The sequence below is a fragment of the Solanum verrucosum genome, unplaced genomic scaffold (genome assembly GCF_900185275.1).
Source record: "Solanum verrucosum unplaced genomic scaffold, falcon-dt-bn FXZP01000235.1, whole genome shotgun sequence".
Lineage (NCBI taxonomy): Eukaryota > Viridiplantae > Streptophyta > Magnoliopsida > Solanales > Solanaceae > Solanum > Solanum verrucosum.
In genome coordinates this window covers 1,201,727-1,223,680 of record NW_026019948.1, presented here as the reverse complement: position 1 = coordinate 1,223,680, position 21,954 = coordinate 1,201,727, and the positions used below count along the sequence as shown (strand labels likewise).

General features: G+C 36.0%; 2 protein-coding genes across 5 annotated transcripts; both read left to right on the top strand.

Moving 5' to 3' along the window:
* The first annotated feature begins 3,978 nt into the window (after positions 1 to 3,978).
* LOC125813599 (probable leucine-rich repeat receptor-like protein kinase At1g35710) lies at positions 3,979 to 7,100 on the top strand. The gene is made up of 2 exons (XM_049493078.1): positions 3,979 to 6,316; positions 6,698 to 7,100. The coding sequence occupies exons 1-2, from the start codon at positions 3,979 to 3,981 to the stop codon at positions 7,030 to 7,032; spliced, it is 2,673 nt and encodes an 890-aa protein (XP_049349035.1). The 3' UTR covers positions 7,033 to 7,100.
* A 4,154-nt stretch (positions 7,101 to 11,254) lies between these two features.
* Positions 11,255 to 21,879, top strand: LOC125810818 (uncharacterized). 4 transcript variants are annotated; one of them, XR_007441888.1, is made up of 6 exons: positions 11,392 to 11,693; positions 12,046 to 12,160; positions 12,308 to 12,928; positions 13,438 to 13,621; positions 19,760 to 19,832; positions 21,426 to 21,490. XR_007441888.1 is itself a non-coding variant. In XM_049490310.1 (5 exons), the coding sequence occupies exons 1-5, from the start codon at positions 11,617 to 11,619 to the stop codon at positions 19,797 to 19,799; spliced, it is 1,026 nt and encodes a 341-aa protein (XP_049346267.1). In that variant the 5' UTR covers positions 11,255 to 11,616; the 3' UTR covers positions 19,800 to 19,814. The 4 variants fall into 4 exon arrangements, 3 of the variants coding, with proteins under 3 accessions (XP_049346267.1, XP_049346285.1, XP_049346274.1); XM_049490310.1 differs by lacking the exon at positions 21,426 to 21,490 and having other exon boundaries at positions 11,255 to 11,693; positions 19,771 to 19,814; XM_049490328.1 differs by lacking the exons at positions 19,760 to 19,832; positions 21,426 to 21,490 and adding an exon at positions 14,380 to 14,399.
* Positions 21,880 to 21,954: the final 75 nt, after the last annotated feature.

The following is a 21,954-nucleotide window of genomic DNA, read 5'->3' as shown; positions in this document are numbered from 1 at the left end:
ATTGAATGAATTGTCCAGGGAATCCAAAACCATGTAGTACTTCCTCCAGAAATTCCCAACTTACCATATCATAAGCTTTCTTTAAGTCTATCTCCATAAGACACCTAGGAGAAACTGACTTCCTATTATAGTGTCTTAGAAGATCATGACAAATCAACACATTATGCATCATTGATCTCCCTTGTACAAAGGCAGACTGATTTTCTGCCACTAAGTGACTGATTGCCATCTTCAATCTACTACAAATTAGTTTAGAAATGCACTTATAAATTAACAATAGATGATATTGCACTATATGCAGAATATTTTGTATTTGCCTCAAGTCATCAACTGCAAAGCAAGGAAAAGATTGAACACAAGAAACATCTCTTTCTTTATATTGACGGAAAACTATCAAAGATAGGATTACCACATGAATTAACAAATAAGATTATAATGAAAAATCTGATCGATATCTGGACAATTGCTAATTACCAACTTAAGTTCCTTGTCGAGAAAAATAAAGATTAGATCCTCGCTGAATCCTTTAAAAAATACATTTAACAGAGAGTGGCAAACAGTTATCACCTAATTCTCAGCAACCAAGTGACATTCTGTTGCTTATTTGCTTCAGGATTAGTCCATAATCAATTACTTTCATAAAACAAATTGCAATTATAACCTCAGTAACAAAAATACTAAAATTTGAATTGTCGCTGAAGAACTCATACCTCATTGCGTTCAAAATGTATCAACTATTCTTCATTAGCATTAACACTGGATGTAGGTCTAAAATAACATTTATATCCTCTCATACATAAAAAGAAATATGAGCAGAACAAATATTTAATCACAATCCCCATAATCACACACATACACACAAAAAAACTGCACCTCAAGCGGCAAATTCATAATATGGATACCATGATATGTCAATTTAGCGTCAAGTATATACTTGTAGAAAGACCATGTAAAATTAACATTAAGAAGTTGACTATTAAATAATATTTTCCTTATCCTCCTCCTGACATGAAGGAATGTCTAATAATCCTTCGAAGGCTGGTATGTCCTTTCAATTCTGATCTGGGGATTACAGAGAAAACACTCATATAACTCATATATTGATTGGTGTTGATTCGATTATTTACGTCTAGTGGGAAGCTTAACAGTTTGATCTGCTCAATGTATTGCCTCTTAGACCCCTAAATATAAAAAGCTTAAGAAGGTACTTAAAACGATAGATGACTTTCTCCTTTTTAGAAATTACACAGGCATGAAGCTGTAGTATCTCCTTAAACTAACAAATTTGACAGCAACAAAGAAGTGTAATAAGATTTCTGAGGAATATTCAACTAAGTTGTCGAGGAAAATGCTCTGGTTCTTCGTCTTTCACAATGGGGGCTGCTCATATTTGGTGAACATTCTTCATTCCTTGGAGGTGTATTAATTTATTTTGATTTTTTTACTTCAAACGACAACGTACAACTCTAGTAAAGTGGATAAGGTCCCATTCAAATAGGAAAAAAGTGAAATTTCAAAATATTTGTTGTGTCACGAAAGAAGATGTGATGTCGAAATGCTATAAATACGTACAACACATATAAGACAGAGATTATATTACTGTCTAGTCTAGAGAATCATATATCTTGTTCTTGTGAATAAAGGAAACATGCAAAGATAATTTTGTTAAAGCTATAGATGGTTCACAGAAATAAGTTTGTTTATATAGGAATGTGTTTGAGAACGAAGAAAATAATATACTTTCCTGACCTTTCTCAGAAACTGATTAAGGATCAATTATTTTAAGGGCACTTCATTTTTTCAGGTTGAGTAGGTACTACGTTTTTTGAATGATATAAAAGGCATCATTTTTTTATATTAAGCTCTTTTAGTTTGAAGTTGTTAGGGTGAATTGTGACATATCTAGTACGCCATCCCATTACTCTGTCATCCAGTCGATGTCCTTAGTCTTTTGAAATCTATGTAATGCCTTTGTATGTTGACATTCTTATTTCGAGCAATTTTTTATCTTGTTATAACTAAAAATAATATTTACAGTTTCATTGAATGCTGAAAAACTGCACACTATATCTAAGTTTTTTTCGCTAACACAAAGTTAAACTAATAGCAACAACTTACAATTGAAATAGATGCAAATAAAGGATATACCTTTCAAATGTATTTCTTGGGAAAAAATATATAAACAACACACATCTAGCAGAAACAAATCATGTACCTTTTGTATCATTCACGCACAAAGGAATACGTTGTAGAAAATCTGTGGAAAAAAGCAATAATTTTTTTTAGTTAGAATTGGCATACTATCAAACACCTTATGTGCATCAGTTAAATTAGTTGTTGCAACTACAGAGTACATCTTTGTATATTTGTTAGAATAAAAAGAAAAAAGGCACATTTAATACATAGATTTTAACAGCACAAAGGAAAAATTAAATTTATAAAAGAGACCTTACATGCATGAGTAAATTAGAAAAGAAATGTTGATATACATGTATAAAATCTAATTAGAAACCATCTAAAAGTTGTAATGATGATTACAATCAAAGAAAGTGAACTAATAACAAAAATAATTGGGAAAATATGCACCTACACAAGGAGCACACAATTAGAAGGATGAGCTATGTTAGTCCCTCTCAACTGTCATTTAAACATACATGATACAACCCAAGGAGAAGCTGAAACAGAGCAATAATCACACATATATGATACGACTCAAATTTGAACTTGGAAAAGAGATTGTTACCTGAACTGTATTTGCTCTTTCTGCGTGTTTGGAAATTTCAACAATGGCAAAGCGCAAAATTTATTAATTTCCTGTAAATAAATAGACAAACTAAAGAAAAAACCAAAGAAATTAAGAACGTTTGATAGTATTTTCTCTACAATTTCAAGAGCTTCACAAAGAATAACCTAGAATGAAATGGAGAAAGTGGGAATGAGTTAACTATTGGAAAAAAGCTGCACTAAGCAATAACACGCGGCTTATGAAAGAAGTACCAATTTATGCCTTGAAATTACGAAAATGCCCTTACTTGTCTATTTGTTGGAATTGCACGGTACAACTTTTGCAGCCATGTTCGTTCTTCACAACTCTCCCTTCTATATAAGGGTAATATTATTTATTATGTAACATCGATAAGATTTAGGACGGGGCCGAGGAGATTCATTCGACAAAAAATTATACTAGTACTATTTATACGTAGTTAAAATTATTTTTAGATGTAGATGTTAAACCCTCATGTGTTTACTTTTTCATATTTTGAAACTCCTTAGTGAAAATTTTGAGTTCATCACTAGCTACACAATCACAAGATTGGAAAAAAAATCTCTTTATTTTTCATCACTCCCTGCCTAATTAAACTAAGACACTTAAATTGGGACGACAGAATTCACTCAACTTAAAGGTTGAGGCCAAGCTCAGGATCAACTAGGGGCAGACAGAGTCAATTGCTTCATAGTGAAACCAGACAAGGACTGCATTAGGATTAAGGTGCACTAGTAAAAACGCTTGCTTTTTTGAAGAACAGGCCGCAGAAGCCAGAGAATTTTCCGGCAGATCTGCATTGTAAATGAGTCTCTGGCTTTTTCTTCTTGGACCATCTGAGCGAAAATTGCAACAACATGGCCCGTGAAATTGATAAAACGTGCTGACAGGCGTGTCCATTAACGGAGTGACTTTTGAATAATTCTAGAAAAAATCTCCCAATATCTCGACAGCTTTAACCTTGGCCACAATTTAAACGTTGACATTCACTTCCATGGATAATATTCTTCAAATCTAAAAGTTGGTGCAGCATTTTGAGGTGTCTGCTACATTCTGTGGTACAGTTTTTGTGATTTGACGGGACTTTGTTAGTGATTATAATTATGTATAGGAAAAATGACAAGTTGACTCCAAATTAAAGTCTTCCAATAATTCACTACATAGCTATAAGTTCAACAGTATCCAAAACAAGCAACTGAAATGTTTTAGTAGCCATGATGATGTTTCATAGAATATTGCTCTTTTTTTTATTCAGAGTTTCTTTTGCTTTCACTGAGGAAGCAATAGGTCTCCTCAAATGGAAAGCAACTATCGAAAACCAGAATACTTCCTTATTTGTTTCTTGGACAATAAGTTCTGGTGATGTCAAGAATTCTTCCAGCCATGGAGAAGCAAATCCTGATGCATGCAGGGGCTGGTATGGAGTTAAATGTTTTAATGGTCGGGTAAATATGTTGAATATTAGAAATGCTGGAGTCGTTGGTACACTCCGTGATTTTCCATTTTCATCTCTCTCTTATCTTGAATATGTTGATCTTAGCATCAACCAGCTCTCTGGCATCATCCCCGCTGCAATAGGAAAGCTCACTAATCTTGTCTATCTTGACTTGGGGTCTAATCAGTTTTCAGGCACAATCCCACCACAAATCGGCTCACTAACAAAGCTTGAGACCCTCCGCGTCATTAACAATCATTTAAATGGTTCCATTCCAGGAGAGTTGGGGAATTTGCAAAATCTCACTAGACTTGCTTTATACGATAATCAACTTACTGGTTCTATTCCTGCTTCATTTGGCAATTTGAGAAACTTGCATATTCTGAATATACGTGCCAACAAACTTTCTGGTTCCATCCCTAAAGAGCTTGCATATTTGGATAACTTGGTAGTGATGATAATGAGTAAAAATGAGTTTTCAGGTCATTTGCCAGAGAAGCTTTGCCAAGGTGGTAAACTTGAGAATTTTACAGTGAACAGTAACAAACTTTCAGGGCCAATACCAAGAAGCTTCAGCAAGTGCTCGAGTTTTAAAAGGGTTCGCTTTGATAACAACAGCTTCACTGGGAATTTATCTGAAGCTTTTGGTATCTACCCGGAGCTTCAGTTCATCGATTTGAGCGACAATGATTTCCATGGTGAACTCAGCAGCAACTGGGGGAAATGTAAGAATTTAACTAATCTGCAGGTGGCTAGAAATAACATTAGTGGTAGCATACCACCAGAGATTGGAAACATCAAAGGGCTTCAAGGACTTGATCTTTCATCCAATCATTTGGTTGGGCAGATACCTATGGAGTTTGGAAAATTGACCTCTCTTGTTAAACTTTTTTTGCAAAACAACCACATTTCTGGAAATATACCTAGGGAACTTGGGTCACTAACAAAATTACTGTCCCTTGATCTATCAAACAATAGATTGAACGGGTCGATCCCAACATTTATAGGAGATTACATGAACATGTTTCTCTTGAACCTAAGCAACAACAAGTTTAGCCAAAAAATTCCAAAGGAGATAGGGAGGATTGTTCATCTTACTGCACTTGATTTGAGTCATAATCTTCTTGATGGAGAAATACCCCCTCAGTTAGCCAGTTTGCTGGACTTGGCAAACTTGAATCTTTCCCACAATAGCCTCTCTGGCCGCATTCCTGAAGAATTTGAAAGTTTGACTGGTCTGCAGGATGTTGTATTGTCATACAATGAGTTGGAAGGTCCAATACCAAATAATAAAGCTTTTACAAATGCCTCATTGGAAGGTAATAAAGGTCTTTGCGGCAATTTAACAGGATTTGTGCAATGCAAAATGCCCGCTTCTATGATGAAGAAGAAATCAATGGCAAAGGGACGTAAACTCATTCTCATCACTGTACTTCCTGTATTGGGAGCACTGGTACTATGTGCTTTCGTTAGCATTCTCCTTGTGCATGTTAAAAGAAAGAGAGTACTTAGAGACGTTGATAGAGGAGATGACGGTTTGCTTTCGATATCAATGTTAGAAGGAAAGGCATTGTATAGGGATATCATAAACGCCACAGAGGAGTTTGATGCAACATTTTGCATCGGGAAAGGAGGGCATGGAAGCGTTTACAAGGTAAATCTTCCATCATTAGGGAATATAGCTATAAAGAGACTTCATTCTTCATTTGAGAATTCATATCACAATAGCTTCATGAATGAAGTAAGGGCATTGATAGGGATTAAGCACCGGAACATTGTGAACCTCTACGGCTATTGTTCGAATGCACAACACTCATTCTTGGTTTACGAGTATGCAGAGAGGGGGAGTTTGTCTAGTATATTGAGCAACGAAGTTGAGTCCAGAAAGTTGGATTGGCTGCAGAGGGTGAATATTATCAAAGGAGTTGCTTTTGCTTTATCTTACATGCACCATGATTGCTCCCCGCCGATTGTCCATAGAGACATATCAAGCAGTAATGTTTTGCTTGATTCCAAGTATGAAGCTCGTGTCTCTGATTTTGGCATTGCTAAGATTCTCAAACCAGACTCATCCAATTGCACTGCGTTGGCAGGAACATATGGCTATGTTGCACCAGGTTAGGTCTAACTTTACATTTCCTCTTTTTTTTCAAACTTTATGAACTATAGCCAAAGACTCCATTCTGTTTTTATTTCATTTACACATTTGAATTGTTACCTTCTTTAGTTCAATTTGTTTGTCTTACTTTCATTTTTAGTATGTGTAAAAAAAGTTGTCTCTTTCCTAATGCATCTCTTGAGTTTCAACATATCATATAGCATGTTTAAGCCCGTGAGATTAAAGAACATTTGGTTACAAATTTACAATACATATCTTTAGTTTAAAATCACAAGATTTAAAAGTCTTCTTTTACTTCTTAAATTTTGTGGCAAGTCAAACTAAGACATACAAATTGAACTTAGGGAGTAATACTTTTTCTTAAATTGTGTTGCTTCAGAGCTTGCATATACAATGAAGGTTACACAAATGTGTGATGTCTATAGTTTTGGAGTATTAGCATTGGAGATAATCAAAGGCAAGCATCTTGGGGAATACATTACTGTGCTAGCAAATTCATCGACTAGCGATAACGTACTGCAGCTTAGCGATTTGCTAGATGAACGCCTTCCATATCCTGAAGAGAGAGTAAAAGAGGTTTTGTTTTTTATCATCAAGCTAGCAAGCTCTTGTTTGCTTGAAACTCCAAAATCAAGGCCAACAATGTACTTCATCTCTCATAGGTTATCATCAATAGATACACATCCACCTATTTATGGAAGGCGATATGAATAACCTTTGACACCGAGTGGTTGTGAAGTTCCACAAAATGTTATTACTGGGACTAGTATTGTTGTTTTAAATCTTAGGGTGCTTAACTGGTTTATTGTACTAGAGTGTATGCAGTGTAATGTTGAAGGTAATTATCTAATTTCCATAGTATTTTGCCATGAATTATTCATCTCCGTTATTTCTTTCTCTATACTAATTTGGACTATTTTTCTATTGGAAATAGTCTTTCTATCTAGCTCGGAATAGGATCTTGAAGTGAGTGACGTTGAGCAGAATGATGTTGATATCTTTTATCTTGATATCTGCACTTTTTCAAATTGTAACAAAAATATGAACTTTGTTTAAAATTATTGGTATAATATACCACAAATTCAATAAATTACAGTTTCAAATAAAATAACAAAAATGAATAGAAAAATATATTCATACCAAGGGGCGGATATCTCGCTCTTTTTAAGGAGATTCAAGTTCACTCCAATGTAATCTACATTAATCCAACAGTATCACTCTTGACTTGTTCCCTCCATAATATAACAACCCAACAACGTCGTACAATTCAAGTAGCTCCGGATTAGTTGAAGAGTCCAAATCTCTACAAAAATAATGTTTTCCTTCAACATATAACTACTTTTTTTTTTATTATAGTGAATTAGTTGAAGACTTAGAATAATTTTCTCTGTCTCAACTCTCTCTTTCATTACAGTAATCTCAGTATAAACACGTATAGTACAATTCTCATTTTTTTCACTCTATATTTCTTGTAATTCTCAGCATCACTATTTATAAGTGAAGAATTCTTTCTTGCAATAAATATGAAGATAATGAGATAGTTAATAGGGTAAATAAATGGTTGAAACAACTAATAACCGCATTCTAACACAATTGATGAAAGTAATAAAGCAAAAATATAATGCAATTGAAGTATCGAAAGGTAATTTTGTATTTACTATTTTCTCCGTTTCAATTTGCTTGTCTTATTTTTGTTTGTTTCTCACTCGGTGTCCGATACCCACATTAGAGCCCGACTATTTTGGATTTGCATCGAGTAGCACCCCATTCGGGGGGAAATGCTCACTACAAAGGATTCTTCCATGTCAGGGCTTGAACTCGAAACCTTTCATTAAAGGAGGAGCAGTTGTATCCAATGCACTACATCATTTGGTGGTAGTTTGTTTTGTTTTGACTTAAAACCAAGTGTAAAAAAAAAAAGGAAACTTTTGAATCTCATAGTTTTAAATTAAAGATATGTGAAATATACCATTTTTTTTCTCTATGTACCAAAATGTCTTGTTTTGATTTAACACAAAGTTTAAGAAAGTAAAAAATAATAATTTAAATCTGTGATATTAAATTATTAGATATGTAAAATATGTCAAAATATCTAATGATCTTAAAATATATTAGGTGGAAAGTTAACATTAGAAAAATATAAAAATATTTAGAAATAGATTTTAAAAAAAGTTGGAGCAAATAAATTGTAAGGGAGTAGTGTTAATGTATGCACACTGTACTGTCAAGTCAACCAAAGTTGACAAGAGGTGGTTGGTTGAATAAAGCCACGTTAGACAATGTTGCAGATAAGATTTTAGAAAAATAAAATTCTAAGTGCCGAATTGACGCATTCACATAAAAATGGAGGACCCCATAAATCTTTTAACCAAAGTTATTGCTAATACCTAATCTTGTTTGCTTTAGATGTCCTCACTCCACTCTCTTATTTTTGTTTCAGATAGTCGGTATTTGTATTGGAATTCAATTAATTTGAAATTATGCATTATATTTACTTTCTTCGTTTCTATTTATATGTCATTATTTTAGATTTTACGTTCCTTAATAAACTAGATAAGTTTATCATTGCACCCTTATAAGTGATCTCTTGAAGTCAAGTTTTCAATAAATGAACATAAATTAAATTATTGGGACAAAGGACAAATATACCCCCGAACTATCGTAAATGATATGCAGATACCCTCCATCATACTTTTGGGACATTGATGCTCATGCCGTCCAAAAACTAGAGCATATACGCTCTTCACTTTAACATAAGACTAAATAGGGACACGTGGCACAATCTTATCCGTCGATCCGATATTTAATAAATGTCGGGTCGGTGGATAAGATTATGACACGTGTAGAGCATATATGCTCTAGTTTTTGGATGTCAGGGGCACCACTGTTCAAAAGTATGATAGATGGTATGGTGCATACCATTTACGATAGTTCAAAGGTATATTTGTTTTTTCCCCTTTAATTTCCTTGGTTAATTGATTTTTTTGAAATGACAAGTACTTTTCAACAATAGTTATACATTATTGACTTGTCACACCCCTTAAGAAACAATAAATAATATGGGTAATGTTATTGTTTTATTCTTTCACTTTATTAAATTTAAGACTTTGATAAATGTGTTAGATGATAAATAATGCTCCCTCCGTCCCATTTTATATGTCACCTTTTTACTTTGCACTTGTATTAAGAAATGATGTAACTTTACCCTTCTACCCTTATTTAATATTTTCTTAAGTCAACTTTATTAATAAATGACAAGATTAATTAACTATTCTATCAAGGGTATAATAGGCAAAATATGGTAATTTATGCATAAATATTATAAAATAACAAGTATTGTGGTCCAGCTATTTATAGAAATGGATGACATATAAAATGGGACGGAGGGAGTATGTAATAGCAATGGTAAAATAGACACAAAAGGTAAATTATCTCTTGATTTCTCAATTGAACCAGTATTGTTGGACAACTATTTTTAGTATAGTAGACAACTATTGTTGGACGGGAGAGTATTAAAGAACATCTATTTTTAGTAAGAACGACATATAAATTGAAAAATAGAGAGAGTATAAATTTAGGGAGTGCGCTCCAAATAGAATTCATTCTATTATTAGAAACTTGAATTCAAGATTTCTAATTAAGAATAAATGGTAGCCATCCATGCTGTTATTGACTCCTTTATTTCACAATGTGAAAGAAGTGTCATCAGAACTCAAAAGGCTTTTGTGTGATACACTAAAAGAAAAAAGAAGGTATGGTTTTAGGATGACAGAATGACCTCAATTTGACAAGGTTGCACGCATCTTTCCTTTGATCCTTATAATATTTGATTAATATATTTAATTTATTATTTAATAAAAATATATTTTAAGAATTTTATTATATTTAAGATTGTATATCTCAAATAAGAAAAATCAAAACTACTGTATTTTTTTATTTTGGATTGGGACAGCAAGAAATGCCAAAGTTGTTTAACCAAAGAGGACTAACTAATTTAGTTGGCACTATAACTCTATTAGTAACTCTCTTGTCTCGATTGAATATGTGCAAAAATAGGACATGTGACATAATGAGTTTATGATAGTTCATGAAGATTATTCGAGTATTCAATAATTTAGATATAAAATTTACAAAATAATCATAATTTAGGAGAATTTTAACTTTTTTCACTAAAAGAAAATTCTCTATGTATTGCCCACTTGGATCACTTCGAAGGAGAACGTGATGTTCATATCTTATTTTTCAAAGGTGTATTTTAATAGTATATTTAGGCACAAGACTTAAACATGCCTTTTTAGTTGGGTTCAATTGATATTTATGTTCTCCAATTTTGAGTGTGCATAATTAGACACTTTAAATTTTATAAAATTGAACATGTAGACACATGCGTACTACATGATATTATAATACATGCAAGTCGTGCCACATAGAACATAGATTGTCACACAGAATACGTATGTCCAATTATTTAATTTTATATAAACTTAAGTATCTAATTATGCATATCCCAAATTATAAAGACCACAAATGCTAACTAAGCTCAAAATAAAAAGCATATAAATTCATGATTGTTCAGAAACTTTGTGAATATTTAATATAATAATTAAGATATGGAACTCCTAAATAATTTTGGAGATTTTCCAGTTGTATCTTTGTTGTCCTAATGGATTTCATAGTCAGCTGATTTTCACCTAGTAGCAACCAGCCAACCACAGCCACAAAGTGCCAGTACAACATTCTTAAAATACCCATTCCCTTTTTATTTTAGATCTTACGTCTCTTAAGGAAATTATTAAATTTATTATTGTATTTTTAATTAGTATACTTTTGAATAAACTATTCAATAAATTATCATAAATTAATTTATTTTTAATAAAAACGACATATAAATAAATAGATCCGTCGGCTATCGACAGAGCAAGTCAAACCAACTCGGACCTCATTGTCATTGATTCGCACAATTGTTTTCTCCATACGGCGCCGTGTCTCTTCTCTCTCTCCTGGAAACTCTCCCAAGCATTCTTTACGGGCGTGCGCCACAAAACAGGTTTAAATAATCCTCTGTTTTGACAATTACTTTTTACCTATATCTTCTCACCAACAGTTTTTCTTTGTCCGTTTTGTTGGTGAAGTACCTGCAAAAAATTAAACGAGAGAGGATTTATTGAATCTGGGTTTGATCTCAAATCGAAAATACACTTGGATTCGTTCATTTTTCGATGGTTTTTTGACCTGGGAAGAGTTATTTTTGCTCATTTTTTGGTGATAAATAGAAGGAGAAAGTAAAACTTGGAAGATATGGCGTCGCATTTTGATAGGTGGGAGAAAGATCCGTTCTTTTCAGCTGCAGAAGAGGTTCAAGAATCTGCCGACAGGTAACCTGTTGTTTGCTTTTTAATTACAATTTTTTTCTTATTTGTTTGGTGGGTTTGGATTGATTTTGCTAGAATTGTCATTTAAGTTGGATTTTTTTAGTTTTATCTGTCATTTTTTGACGATTAGTGATGTAGTCGATGAGGTGGGTTGAGAACCATGATGTCTCTGGTTCAAATCCCAGCAGAGAGGAAAAAACACTAGGTGATTTCTTCCTGTCTGTTCTAACCTTGGTGGACAGTGTTATCTGATATCTATTTATAAAAAAGAAGAAGAAAGATTGAGGCTTTATTTGTTTTGGTATGTGGGGGGTTTTGCTTTCTTTATTGACATACTTTTGTTTTCATTTTCAAGAATGGAATCAACTTATAGGACGTGGATTCATGCGTTGAAGGATACTTCTGGTAGTTGGAATTGTGATGCGCTTCGCAGGGACCTTAGAACTACCCTTGGCACTGCTAAATGGCAGGTAGGAAATTTAATCCATAACCCCCTAAAAGAAATAAAGCCAAGAAATGATTATATTGTGCATCTATCTTGTGTATGGGATGTTATTGGTGTATGTGCATAAAAGGGTTAGAGCTGAGTTAATATGTTGGATGGCGTTGTAATGCAGCTGGAGGAATTTGACCGGGCAGTTAGATCGAGCTACAATAGTAAATCTGCTGATGATGCAAGAGATAGACACCATGAATTTTTTATTGCAATCGACAGTCAGATTAAGAAAGTTGAGAATTCTCTTAATGAATCAGCTGTTTCACAAGGCAAACCACCACTTCCATGGGTGCGTTTGGATGAGGGAGAAGTCGATGAACTTGCTGCATTTCTCTCTGGCCCATCCACCTCTTCTGCAGGGATAACCCATGCAAAAGTACATGGAGTGGAGCTGCAAATTCCCAAGTGGGAAGAGGCTGTAAATCAATCACTTCCCGAGTGTTCTGAGAATCCTCTTCATTCAGAGGATGGTGTTCGAGGTGAGGCCATAGACGAGAAGTTTTTGGGCCACCGGAGAACAGCAAGTGCTAGTGCTGACATTGGTGCATGGCAGATTGCACTTGGCAATGATATTTCCATCAAAGAACCTGCACCCCCTCCTCGCAGAATACCCAGTTACCAGGGATTGTTGAATGCCGTGGAATCTGTTAAGGAGTTAAAATGGCCCAAGAATGGTTACAGGAAGTTGAAGTTCAATCAAGAAGCTGGCAATACATTGCCGCGCACTCAGCCACCAACAAGGGTGATGCACTGTTCTTATAGTATCCAAATTTGTTCTACAGTACTCTCTTTGGACCATTTATTTGATTACAATGTCAAAATTCTCATTTTTGAGTCATTGATATCAATTATTTCAAAATTTGAAAAAGAGAACCCAAACGAGTAAAACAACAAATTAACCCTGTCCATTATTATGAGAATATATACTCAAAATATATTCCATAAAAGATCAGGAATTAAAATTATAAAGTTTTAATTTAAAGAACCAAACTATGTAAAATATAGTTTTGCGCTTTTGATAGATTGTAATACATTTGAAGGGGAACTACACTTTTGGTAGTAGTATACATGTGGATATATAGAGTAAGGTTACGAGTTATAAAAGTAAAATAAAAAATCAGTTGGACTTGTAAAAACTAAATAAAATCAGTTGGCACAAGTGTAGTATTTATGAAAGCTCCAGAAATAGTTGTATATTTTTCATATCAGTAAATGATGTTTATGTGATGCGATCTAGTACTTCTATTGCAGAACATAAACACATGCTATGAGAGGAATAAGAGTTGCCTTGATGGTTGTGATGATTGTTATGATAAGCAACTGTATGGTTGGTATGGTGCAGTTCAGCGCCAGCTGCAAAGATCTCAGTATTACATGCATTATCGTCGACCTGTTCGAATAGTTTTCTCAGTGTTTCTTCTCATTTTCCTGATTGGTGAGTTTGCTAACGACTCTTGTTTTATCTATCTAACCTTTTGTTGACTCTTTTACCCATAAACAGATTTTGAAAGTACTAAGAAAAAGAAATCCTTTATAGTGGATTCTCTGCTGCTGAGGTTTTTCTTCATTTCTTCTGGATTGGGAAAATCATCAATTGATATTGAGTTTTCTGTGCCATTGATGCTAGTCTAACCATTTTTTTTTATTTCAGCTTGCTTGCACTGATGATTCTTTTGATTTACCTATCCTTCTATTTTCTAGTAGAGACTCGAGAGAAGTTATTTATACATGACAAGTAGAACTATCTCAGACCCCGAGCTGCCCTTTTTTTTTCATGTAGAACTATTTACTATAAAAAGGTTTCAATTGGGATCTCTCTGTGTCTGAAGTGCTACCAGCTTGTACTGTGTGGGGGAGGATTGGGTGTATGCTATATGCAGCTTCCCCTTGTATTTCTCCAAAGAATCGAACCCATGACCTTTAGTTTACCAAAGGAGCAACTCTATCCTTAAGTGAAGCCCTCTTGACTTGTCTCTCACCTAAAAGGGAAAAACTTCTCAAAGAGTATAATTTCTTCTTTTTTCTAAATAAAGTAAAATTTCCTTCAAACGAGTATAATGACATTCTCTTTTCAACAAGATTTGCAGAATCAAGAAGTGTACGTATAGTCTATTTTAGAGTTGGTAAGTAGAGTTTTTCCCCTTGGTGAGAAGTTTCATAAGTTCCACTCCTTTTTTTTTTCTTTCATCGCAGTATGACTAATGATCATCAGAATGAACTTGATATACATCTGGTTTCCGTACAATGCTTAGAGAATGAGGCAACTAGAGTAACATTCGGAGGTTCTTGAGAGAAAGTTGTAGGTTTAAAGTGTAATAACCTTCTGGGTCATTTCTATGTTTTGCCTTCCGTGCGTCGTTTAAAGCGTTCCTGTTGCAACCCCAAGTCATTTATGACTTGCTGGGATTGACAGTTTGGTCACCTGGCCGTTCGTTTGGTAGTTATGTGATTTTTTAGTTTTTGGAGCTTGTGAACACCTTGAACAATCATTTTCAATCAAAAGTTCAAGAATACGACATCTGAATCCAATTCTAACGATTCCATCAGCTTCGGAAAGGTCATTTAAGGCTAGTTGCATAGTCGGCATGACTCTCGAGGTTTTCAGTGTGAGTCAGTGTGATTAGGCGTTTTAACTTTAAAATTTAAGCCTAAGTTTGACTTTAGCCAACATTCTGAGTAAACGTGCTCGGATGTGAATTCTGTCAGTGCGGTTAGCTCTGGAATATCGAGTTTGGTCTAGATTGGCACTTCGTTCGCGTTTCGAGGCTTCCGAGCTAATGGAGCCCCTTGTGGATTTTGACTTAAAATGACGGTTGGGTGTGGACCCACTTTTTGTCAAGATGACCTCGTATGGATATTTAGATTGTGCCATTGAGTCCGGTATGGTTGCATATCTCGTTTGCGTGCACGGGGATTCGAAAAAGTTCGGAACACCTCGTCGGAGTTTTTAAGTTTCCAAAAAAAAAAAAAAAATTAAATCTAGTGCATATATAGCAGAAATATCAGCTCATTTTGGAAACTTCAAAACCCCATATCTCTCTCATTTCTTGGTCAAATGAGGTGATTTTCTTTTTGATGGTGGCTTCGCTATAGAGTTATCGAAAGTTGTCGGGTGTGCGTCGTTCGAGGTAAAATCACAATAAATCAGACTGCTGTAGCTCTTTTCGAGTTCTTGTTTTTGGCTATATTGATTTGGTTATATCTGTAATGACCCTCCAGGTCATTTTTAAATTAAAGCATTCTTTCCCTCGTATAGAGCATTCCTGTAGCGACCCCAAGTCATTTATGACTTGCTGGCACTGACTGTTCGGTCGCCTGGTCGTTCGTTTGGGTTTTAGGCCCGTTTCCCTGTTTTGGAGATTTTTATAACTTGAAAAGTTGACTTTGGTCAACCTTCTTGGAAGTCGTGCTCAGATGAAAATTCTGACAGCTAGGTTAGCTTCGAAATATCGATTTTGGTCTAGAACGACCCTTTGTTCACTTCCCGAGGCTTTAGATGGCAGTTGTGGAATCTGGCTCAAAATGATACTGGGTGTGGGACCCACTTTTCATCGAAGCAATCTCCAAATGAAAATTTCGCCTTCACCGTTGAGTCTGAAATATCGTTTCCAATCAGATTTCATATATGGTTTGTATTTTTCCGACTCCGAACGAGTCCGAAACATCGAAATTTAAGTTTGAAGGGTTGTAGAATTATGACGCGGCGGTGACGTGGCAGAGCCACGCGACGCCACGTGGCGGCGGATGGAAATCTGGAAATTTCCAGATTTTAGGACGATTTTCGTCCATTTTTTTTCCCTCAACTTCAACATAAGATTTCTCCTTCATTTTGAGTCCAAATTAGGTGCTTCAAAATTCAACAACAATTCAATCCGGAAATCACCCTAGCAGTGGCTAAATTCGATTCCTTACCTCAAACGAAGCCTCCCCTCGCGTTTTTGAGATCACCGCTAGATTCCCCACGAAATTCTCTTGAAGTTAGCCTTTTGAAGCACCTAATTTGGACTCAAAATGAAGGAGATATCTTATGTTGAAGTTGATGGAAAAAAATGGACGAAAATCGTCCTAAAATCTGGAAATTTCTAGATTTCCATCCGCCGCCACGTGGCATCGCGTGGCTCTGCCACGTCACCGCCGCGTCAAAATTCTATAACCCTTCAAACTTAAATTTCGATGTTTCGGAGTCGGAAAAATACAAACCATATATGAAATCTGATTGGAAACGATATTTCGGACTCAACGGTGAAGGCGAAATTTCCATTTGGAGATTGCTTCGATGAAAAGTGGGTCCCACACCCAGTATCATTTTGAGCCAGATTCCACAACTGCTATCTAAAGCCTCGGGAAGTGAACAAAGGGTCGTTCTAGACCAAAATCGATATTTCGAAGCTAACCTAGCTGTCAGAATTTTCATCTGAGTACGACTTCCAAGAAGGTTGACCAAAGTCAACTTTTCAAGTTATAAAAATCTCCAAAACAGGGAAACGGGCCTAAAACCCAAACGAACGACCAGGCGACCGAACAGTCAGTGCCAGCAAGTCATAAATGACTTGGGGTCGCTACAGGAATGCTCTATACGAGGGAAAGAATGCTTTAATTTAAAAATGACCTGGAGGGTCATTACAATATCTTGCTCATTTTAACTCGGTTTTAGGTGATTCGAAGTCCCACGTTTTGGGAATTATTGAAGCTACGTCGTGGAGTGAATAAAGGAGTGCTTGGCATCCTTTGATTTTGGTCAGTTCCGAGTTTTACCTCCTACATGTTTTTTTTCAAAATCAATTATATTGTGATTTATTTGCATGTTGGGTTTTCGCTGCGTTTCGAGCCCTGAATTGTGTTCCATTTTGGAACAAAAGTTTGGGGTACTGTTTTGGGTCTTTTGGCGAAGTCTGAGCCTTAGAGTAGGCGCTATCGCTGCTTATTGCACTTCTGTATCTTCTCCCTTGAATTCTGTGATTCCGATGCGTTCTCGGAGGTTCGGTGCATCACTAGAGGCGTAGGATTGAGATAGTATACGCTTGAAGCCTTTTTCTGTGATATCTGGGAGTGGATGACGTTCCACGGTGGCAATTGCTAGATTGGATCCTATTGGAGATACCATCACCCCTGAGGTTGTTCTTTCTAGTTGAGCTGGGAGCGTACCGCTGGCTGGGTGGACTCAGTGATTTCGGCGATCGCCCCCAAGCCTTCTTTCTAGCCGAACTTGGAGCTGACTGCATGGTAGGACGACTCGCGATATCTACCTCACCCACATGTCCTTCTTTCTAGCTGGGCTGAGAGTGGACTGTTTGGTTAGGTGCCCCCCGGGGTCACTCTTTCTAGCTGGGCTGGGAGTGCACTGCTCTGTACCCCGAACTTGTGTTCCAAAATGGAATGGAACACAATTCGGGGATTGAAACGCAACGAAAACCCAACATGCAAATATCACACTATAATCAATTTTGAAAAAAAAAATGCAGCAGGTAAAACTCGAAATTTACCAAAATCAAAGGATGCCCAACACTTCTTGAACAATGCACACCCGACAACTTTTGATCACTCTCGTAGCATCAAAACGAAGCTTCTACACTTTGAATCACCTCATTTGGCCAAGAAATGAGAGAGATGTGGGGTTTTAAAGTTTCCAAAATGAGCTGATAGTTCTGCTATAAATGCACCAAATTTCAGCATTTTATTTGGAAACTTAAAAACTCCGATGGGGTGTTATGAACTCGTTCGGAACCCCGTGCACACAAACGGGATATGCAACCATACCGAATTTGATATACCGGACTCAATGGCGCAGTCTAAATTTCCATACGAGGTCATCTAGTGGGTCCCACAGCCAACTGTCATTTTAAGTCAAAATCCACAAGAGGCTCAGTATTATCTCGGGACACGAACGAAGGGTCCATCTAGACCAAACACGACATTCGGAGCTAACCGCGTTGACAGAATTCGCATTTGAGCGCGTTTACTCAGAATGTTGACTTAAGTCAAACTTAAACTTTAAAGTTAAAATGCCTAATCACATCAACTCACACCGAAAATCTCGGGAGTCATGCCGACCATTCTACTAGCCTACAATGACTCTTCTAGAGCTGATGGAATTGTCAAAATTGGATTTAGATGTCATATTCTTGAACTTTTGATCGAAAATGATCGTTCAAGGTTATAAGCTCCAAACACTAGAAAATCACATAACTACCAAATGAACTATTAGTCCCAGCAAGTTATAAATGACTTGGGGGTCACTGCAGAAATGCTCTAAACAATGCACAGAAGGCAAAACACAAAAATGACCAGGAGGGTCATTACATAAAGGAAGATAGACAAGTGGCGTTCTGGATGGACAAATGGTGTGGTCAGGTCCCATTAAGCCAAAGGTTTCCTGACCTCTACGACCTATGTCAAATGCAACAAGCAACTGTAGCTAAATTATGGAATGATCAGGGGTGGAATTTAAATGATTGGGAGATGTGCAGAATGACTGAGTTTTTGGTTACCCTAGCACAATTTAGTAACCTGTCTGAGGAAGAGGACTCACTGGTGTGGAATGTGGGGAGCAAAGGGTGTTTCACAGTAAATTCAGCATATGAAGATCTCCACACAGTTGGCTTTGAGGAAGTAGAATGGCCTTGGAAGATGATATGGAAAACCAAGATACCCTATAAAGTAAATTGTTTTACTTGGCTGTTAGCTAAGGAGACAGTTTTGACACATGAGAACCTGAACAAAAGAGGAGTTCACCTGTGTTCCAGGTGCTTTTTGTGTGAAGAGCAAGGAGAGACAGTCAACCATCTCTTCTTACACTGCAAGTGGACAACCCAGCTGTGCCAAATGTTCACCAATATGAGAGAGATTAAATGGGTGAAACCAGGAAGGATCAAAGAGGTTTTGAAGTGCTGGAATAGAGATGGAAATGCAGGAAGAAAGGAGGAGAGATGGAAGATGGTCCCATCATGTATATGGTGGACAGTATGGCTAGAGAGGAACCAGAGATGTCATGAAGGAAAGCAGAGCAACATACATAGACTTAAGCTTAACTGTTTAGCTTTGTATTATTTTTGGTGTAAACAAGTAGTCTTAGATAGCTCAGAAGTAATCAGCACAACTATAGACTGGCTGTAACTTGGTAGGTATAGGATCCTATGTAACTACAACACTTTTGGAGGGGAACTACACTTTTGAGGTAGTATACCTGTGGATAAATATAGACTAACTGTTACTTTTATAAAAAAATAAATAAAGGAAGATAGATAAAAAATTGGACATAGATAATCTTTTGTAGAAATTTGGCACTTGCACCAAGAAAGAGGGCTAGGTAATTACCTTTTAGTTCCCTGTAATTTTATTGGATTGCAACTTCTGTTAAACTAAGCTTTTTTTTTTTTTTTTTTTTTTTTCTGCTACAAATCTCGAATACATATTCTGCAATTGAGAGGTATACCGAACAAATAACCTTTTTCTTCTTATGTCCACTCCTTCCAATCAAAAGAAAGAAAACAAAGCAAAGAGTACCTGCTCTGTAGATACACATTCGTTATTTCTTTCATTTTTTTTCTTGGGAATTGATTTCTTCCTGTATAGCCATCTCTCCAGCAAGAATGATTGGAGACTTCAACAAATGATTCAGGTTCATGGAAAGATTGAGCTGAGATGAGGTAAGCTCAAACTTTTGCAAACCAGACCTGGTCTCTCTTGGAATCCGGAATATGCCAATAACTAACTAATTGAACTAATCCATATGTTTCTCTCTCCTATCGATCGGTACTAGACTAATAGTTGAAGTAATGGATGGAAAATTTTTGTGGCTAGGAATGCTTCAGAGATTTTATGGGAAATCGAAAATGTTGAAGTATTGACTTATAAATAGGAAGATGAGGAGATAAGGGGTGGATGATATTCAGCAAGATTTATATTCATTCACAGATGAATTCAACTTTGAAAAGGAAAAGGACTGTTTCAAATGAAAGAACCCGTATCAAGTCCCAAGTCCTTGTGTCTGCTGAATGCTTCCTTTTTTCTTGAGTCTGTTGTTGGAAGGGCTACTAGCGCAGAAGACTCCTTTGGCAGAGACAATGGTACCATCTGAGGAAGAATAGGATTTTATTCCCTGGCAAATGGAAGAAGTTTCATTTCCCAGTCATAGACACCTATACAATCATTGACTTCACGATTTGACTGCCATATCTTTGATGACATCCCAAATATCAGTAGTCTATGGTTGTCTGTTAGTAGATGCCATTAAATCTACCAATACTTATATAGCTTGTATTGCCAATCTTCCAAAAATCTGCTCATTTTGAAAAGTGTTTTTTGTTAGAATTGCTTTTAGAAACAGTACTTTTGGAGAGTAGTAGTTTGCATTTGGCTTATCATTTAAAAGCACTTTTGCCAATATTAGATAAGTAATTTGTGCTTGGTTAAGGTTCCAAAGGTGCTTGGGGAGAAAAACTGCTTTTTTTGCTTCTTAAAAACAACTTTTGCTACTACTCAGAAGCACTTATTTTATTCTTAAAAGTTTGGCCAAACACCTCGACTCTCTATAATACGCATTTTTAAAAAAACACTTGACTTTCCAAAAGCTTGGCCAAACATGCTATTAGTTTGATTCTGCTTCGGGCGTTCTCCTTCCCCCAATAGGATCACAGAGCATCATTAAAATATTGATGCTAAGTACAGTGGAGCACATGTGATGGTTAAACGAAATAAACCTAGCTCTTTACCCGGTACTTGTGCTGGTGGGAGGTAGCAGGAACTGGTGGAATAGTCGAGGTCGTACACCACTGTTATTAAAAAAGAAAAGAAATGGAAGTGTCTCCTTATGGTGTTGTTGAAGCAACTTACATATTTCAAATTGTAGGATGTTTGGGGTATTGCCATTTCTTCTTTGACAGTAAATCAGTATAACCCAACATATCTTAACGTCTTTTGGTGCAGTCTTCGGATGAAATCATAAAAAGTTAACAGCATAAATGACATTTTATGGAACCCTAATTTGCTTGTAAGATCAGCTATAGATCCATCGATGGACCCCCTTGTTAACAAGAATGCAGTAACTATGTTAGTAGTTAGATCTGAAAACCTGTTGTGCCAGTGTGCATCCATTTTAGTATTACGTTGAGCTGCATACGTATATATTTTACAATATTTGGCCTTGTATAGTGTATATTTGTATTGGTGATGCATCGTTAGACATAAAACTAGTTTCATTTGTTAGTTGGTGCCTGAATTATTATTTTTCCCTGCTGCAGTTCTAGTGGCAGTCCGTACAATCTGAAAGATGAACCTTTATCCCTATAATTGACGAACTTGCGATGTTGAGACGGTCAGAGGAGAAGGGGCCTCAGTTTTGGTATTACCTTATAGAGGAAAGGTGTAATTACATGTAATTTTGTTCTGGTGATGCAAAGCTGGTGCTATTATCTCAACATACTTTGTAGTAAATACCTTATCACCATTAGTGGAGACCAAATTATGTTGTATTATGATATTCCGTCCATCGGAAACAACCTCTCTACCTCTAAGGTAAGGGTAAGGTGTGCGTTCACTCTACCTTCGCCAAACCCCATTATGTGGGATTACACTGGATATGTTGTTGTATACAGAAATGAAAGAGATGATTAGGTCTATTTGACTTGCTAAATCATGTATATTATTGTATTACTGTACTTATTCACTTTTGGGTTTAAAGTTCTCTTAGTATTCTATTTTGGGTTTCTTAAGTAGCTGTAAATGTATATGCAATGTATCGGTATTGTATAAACCATGCCAAACTACATC